General features: G+C 40.5%; 1 protein-coding gene across 3 annotated transcripts; it reads left to right on the forward strand.

The window, feature by feature from the left end:
• The first annotated feature begins 246 nt into the window (after positions 1-246).
• CFL2 (cofilin 2) lies at positions 247-4,448 on the forward strand. 3 transcript variants are annotated; one of them, XM_037056471.1, is made up of 4 exons: positions 247-406; positions 1,426-1,733; positions 1,851-1,927; positions 2,008-4,448. In XM_037056471.1, exons 1-4 carry the CDS (start codon positions 404-406, stop codon positions 2,118-2,120), a joined length of 501 nt encoding a protein of 166 aa, XP_036912366.1. In that variant the 5' UTR covers positions 247-403; the 3' UTR covers positions 2,121-4,448. The 3 variants fall into 3 exon arrangements, with proteins under 3 accessions (XP_036912366.1, XP_036912368.1, XP_036912367.1); XM_037056473.1 differs by lacking the exon at positions 247-406 and adding an exon at positions 431-514; XM_037056472.1 differs by lacking the exon at positions 247-406 and adding an exon at positions 678-771.
• Positions 4,449-4,781: the final 333 nt, after the last annotated feature.

A 4,781-nucleotide genomic window follows, 5' to 3' on the forward strand; every position in this document is an offset into this window, starting at 1 on the left:
CCGCGGGAGTAGCGCCCTCGCGCAGGCAGCGTGGAGACGCCCCTCCGCGAGCCCAGCGCCTTCCACAGACAGCGACCGGCGGTGCCCTGAGGCGAAAGGCTGCTCCGCCAAGCTTCCGAGCTCTGGTCCCGGCGAGTGGTAGACACGCCTGGCTGTGCGCGCGCGCCCGGGTCAGGTCGAGGGCGCGGGCGGGGCCGGGAGGCCGAGGGGCCGGCCCGGGGCGTGCCCACGTGATCGCCAGCCCGCCGCCCGCAGCCCCCCGAGCCGCCGCAGCTGCCGCCTCTCCGGCTGAAACTCCCGGCGTGCCTAGCACTCGCTGCTGTCCGCCAGCCCCTCCTTCTTCTCCTCCCATTGCCGCCGAGCCGGAGCCCCAGCCGCCGCCACAAGCACAGCCGGGGGCACTATGGTGAGGCGGGCGTGTCAACGGGGGGTCGATGGCCGGGGCGCGGCGAGCCACCGGCCCTGCAGGGCCTGGGAGTGAGGCCGCCATTTTAACCTGATTTTGGCCTCAAAGGTGGGGGCTTTTGCGTTGCGGCCCCGCTACTCTGTCTCCACCCGGGCCCTGCCTCTCTTCGGATTCCTGGGGGTGGGGAAGGTCCGGGCGGTCGGGCCCGGGCGCCGGCCGGGACTCCGGCCTGAGCGGAGCGGGAGGCGGCCGGAGGCTTCGCGGCACACGGGGCGGCGACCGGGGCGCGGGAGGCTGCGGAGCTCGCTCTCGTCGCGTTTGCCCTTAGCTGCCTAATTGTACTTAACTGGCGCGATCTAAAATTGGTACGTGTTTTGAAGCCCTTACTGAAGGATCTGGATGGCCTGTAATAAAAGTCCTCTGAGGCGGGTGGGAAAAGTCTTAAAATGCTTTCTCGCGCTAAAAAATCTTTTACACTAGATCCGTTAATTTTGGCGTCTGCATTTGCGCTGTGAGGCAGTTGGGTTGAAGCTGTGGGCGGTTTGGCGTTTACACTTGATTCTCTTTCCTTATGAGGAAACGGCTCTGGCTAGGATGACTTTAAAGAAAAAATAGTAGAAGCATTAACTGAAATCCTGAAGTGTTTTTTTAAGGCCTGCAGAGTTGACACAATACAGAAGGTATTTTACTGCTGTTCCTGAAGCTCTGACATCACCCAGTGAAAGAGGAAACATTTCAGGGATGGGACAGCCTGTATTTGTCCCTTTCCTTCTACCTTCTATTTACTTCAGGCAGCAAACCGCTTTAGAAAAGATGAATGGGGCAGAGTGAGTTAGAATCCTTAGGTACATCATATACTGATACTTAAAACGTGGCAAATCTGGTTGGACTACTTGCGTGGAAAGTTGCAATTTTTTTATATGCAGACTAACTTGAATCTTCTCTAAGCAAATAGTAATTTGGGTTAAGACCAAAATAGTTATTCTGAATTACTGTTCTTTTTTTATTATTATTTTTAGGCTTCTGGAGTTACAGTGAATGATGAAGTCATCAAAGTTTTTAATGATATGAAAGTAAGGAAATCTTCTACACAAGAGGAGATCAAAAAAAGAAAGAAAGCAGTCCTCTTCTGTTTAAGCGATGACAAAAGACAAATAATTGTAGAAGAAGCAAAGCAGATCTTGGTGGGTGACATTGGTGATACTGTAGAGGACCCCTACACATCTTTTGTGAAGTTGCTACCTCTGAATGATTGCCGATATGCTTTGTACGATGCCACATACGAAACAAAAGAGTCTAAGAAAGAAGACCTAGTATTTATATTCTGGTGTGTAAAAACAAAAGAAAAAAGTACTTTTAAAATGCAAGGATTGTTATTAACATAGTCAGTTTTGCCTTTGTTTTTCTTTTCATTGGGATTCAACGATTGTTTTTTCTTCTGTAGGGCCCCTGAAAGTGCACCTTTAAAAAGCAAGATGATCTATGCCAGCTCTAAAGATGCCATTAAAAAGAAATTTACAGGTACAAACACTGAATATTTTGTGTGGAGGAATTATTCTTTCTTAATTATAATAAAGTAATGGGATTTTTTTTCTTTGTAGGTATTAAACATGAGTGGCAAGTAAATGGCTTGGATGACATAAAGGACCGTTCGACACTTGGAGAGAAATTGGGAGGCAACGTAGTAGTTTCACTTGAAGGAAAACCCTTATAAAATGACAGTCAAGTGCCATCCAGATCTTAAGGAGCTTTCATTTCTCTAGCTCAGTCAATTGGAATAGTATTAGGTTTTGTTTTTGTTTTTTTCCTTTTCCCACTGGGTCCTTCCAACATAATGAATGAAGGAGATATCATTCATGCAAGCAGCCTATCAGTGATTGCCATTAGACTGTTTAATACTGTTACTTTGATGTAGAATCCAAGGAATGCCTTCCCATTATATTTTAGCCAAAACAACTGGTTATATGCCTCCCTTGCAGCAGCAAGCACTACAACGAATGTGATTGTCAATGTGAATAGCTTAGAATACTGCAAAGGGTAAGCTAATTGAATGCCTTGAAAGTATTATCCACTGGTCAGATGGTAAACTTTATTCAGTATTATTTATAGTTGCATTTGATTGAAGTTCTGTGAGGCTCCAGCATTCATACACCTCACCTGCCTTGGCAAGCCTATTTTTGTGACATGGCAGCACGGATATAACACTATGCATTGAAAGCACTTTTTGTATTGAGTTTAACTCCCCACCCCAAAAGGAATGCCAATTAAGTTGTGTTAACTGTGTCATCAACTTATCTTAGTACCTCAGTGTTCATTCTTGTTACCTGCGTACCTTCTTAAAAGAACTAGCTGTTATTAATGCCTTTTTGTTTTCCATTGCGTGTACACTACTGAGTAAGTGTAGAAGTTTTATGTTTACCATGTAAGTCTTGCAACACTAAAGATATTTTATCAGTCAAGATGGCAATTTCTGTATAAAAGAGCCTTAAATGGAACGTTTTTGAGATCAAACTCCCCATCCTCACAAAATGGCCACGTTGCAATAAAAATTGTGGCATACTATGGAACGTTGCCTTGTTTTCCTTGGACATTTTGCAAATGTTATGTGAAGCAAATTCTTATGTAAATGCTATTATTAATCTCTGCACTGGTCATTTAAGAATTTTTTGTACAGTATTCATGCATGACATTTTCCAGTTTGTTGGGTTTATTTGGTTTAAAAAATACACTATCCTAAAGCCAAGTAATATAAGATATTTAGTGGAATACTTTTATAAGCATTAGTTTATTTATTTTCTTATGTGTTAATATGGAAATCAGAAATTATTTTTTGGCACTTTAACATAAATACTCGTCAATATCTGATTTGTTCTCTAGATAAATTAGGGTTATTTTTTAATTCACGTTTACATTTCTAAGTGGTTAGTAGAAGAAGGAAGCTCTTACTGTGTCTTTGATTATAATGAAAATAATTTGTAAAATATCCTTCACAAGTTTAATAATACTTCTCATTTATCACTTGAGCTACTGTTTCTTAATATATTTTGCAAATTGGGAAAAAAGAATTGGTATCGCAGTTTTAAACAGTAGGAGTGGTATTTGGCTGTGGTCCAGACTGCTCTCCTTATAGAGAATTTGATCTGCTCAGTGTGAGCAGTTTGCTGTTAGCCAGAGCTATTTATGGCAAACACATGCTTTTGTATCTTGTCATAGTTATCCACAAATGGCAAAACTGGACTGGATTCTACTGGTATGCAAAACAGGCATGCTAGTAAGCAGTCAGTCGTAGCTTTGAACTTAACCCTTAACCCCATAGCTCTGAAGAATGCTCTTATCCCAAAACAGGAAGTGAAAAATCCCCTTTTTTTAATGTGTGGATGTAATTTGAATAAAATTAGGTATTTTTCCACATTTTCAAAAGATTTTTTAGTTGAAAACAAATAGGAGTTAAATATCTAGGTTTTCATTTAAAATTATATGAATGGCTTGGGATCTTTTGCAATGAGCGTTTTATTTTAGGCTTCCAGCTGTCCTTGTGAATTACCCTGAAAATTCTCATGGCTTTTTGGTAAAGCCAAACTCCTAAGTAAAGCATGAAGATACTAGTATACACCAAACCATATGTGTAACTGATATTTGTACCATGGAATATTCCTCATTTTTCAAAAAAATAAGAAACTCTAAATAAGTTATGTAGTATCTTTTGTTTTTATAGCCAGTTTCTCAACTTACGTGCCTCTTTAATCATACAATAATTTCAGAGGGTACATACTGCTTTAAACTGTGGTACTTTGATTTGTTAGATTGATAGAACTGATTTGACTATTAAGTTCATCTTTGAAATACATCTTTGTGCAAAAGCCAAAAATAATGATAAAGTTAATGATTCACATGTTACTTGAGACTGATTTGGCATTTGAAATGATCATTTTATTTTACAATCATTTACAATGAAATTGTTCCAGTTAGCTTTAAAAGGTATACGGTGCTAATTAGTAAAATATTAAGGACAATATTTTACTGCTAGCTTGCAAAATTCTAAGTGTTAAAAAAATAAAATATATGAAAATATATAAAGCTGTTGAGATGTGTTTACTTATACTTCAGAACATTAAAATTTTTTAAACTAATATTGCAAATCAGAGAGGCACTATTATCTTGAGTCTTTTTAGGATTTAGTTGATTATGATTTCTCATTTAGAGGTAGTGATACTCTTTGAAAACAGTGTTTTCACAGTTAATTTTTTAACGTTGTCAGACAAATGGGAACAGTTGGCATTTGTCCCAAACTGGCTATCAGCTGTTGTTTTCCATCATTATGTAAATAATGTGGCCAGCATTGGGTGTTTAATGTACCTTTTAGTAGATTGGGAGA

Source organism: Sturnira hondurensis, unplaced genomic scaffold (assembly GCF_014824575.4).
Source record: "Sturnira hondurensis isolate 20B ecotype Veracruz unplaced genomic scaffold, ASM1482457v3 Scaffold0008948, whole genome shotgun sequence".
NCBI lineage: Eukaryota > Metazoa > Chordata > Mammalia > Chiroptera > Phyllostomidae > Sturnira > Sturnira hondurensis.

Bases quoted from the DNA above. Each gene is read 5' to 3' on its own strand.
- CFL2 (XM_037056471.1), top strand. The intron at 1,734-1,850 runs GTGTGTAAAAAC...TTTCTTCTGTAG, and splicing joins GACCTAGTATTTATATTCTG to GGCCCCTGAAAGTGCACCTT. The intron at 1,928-2,007 runs GTACAAACACTG...TTTTCTTTGTAG, and splicing joins CATTAAAAAGAAATTTACAG to GTATTAAACATGAGTGGCAA.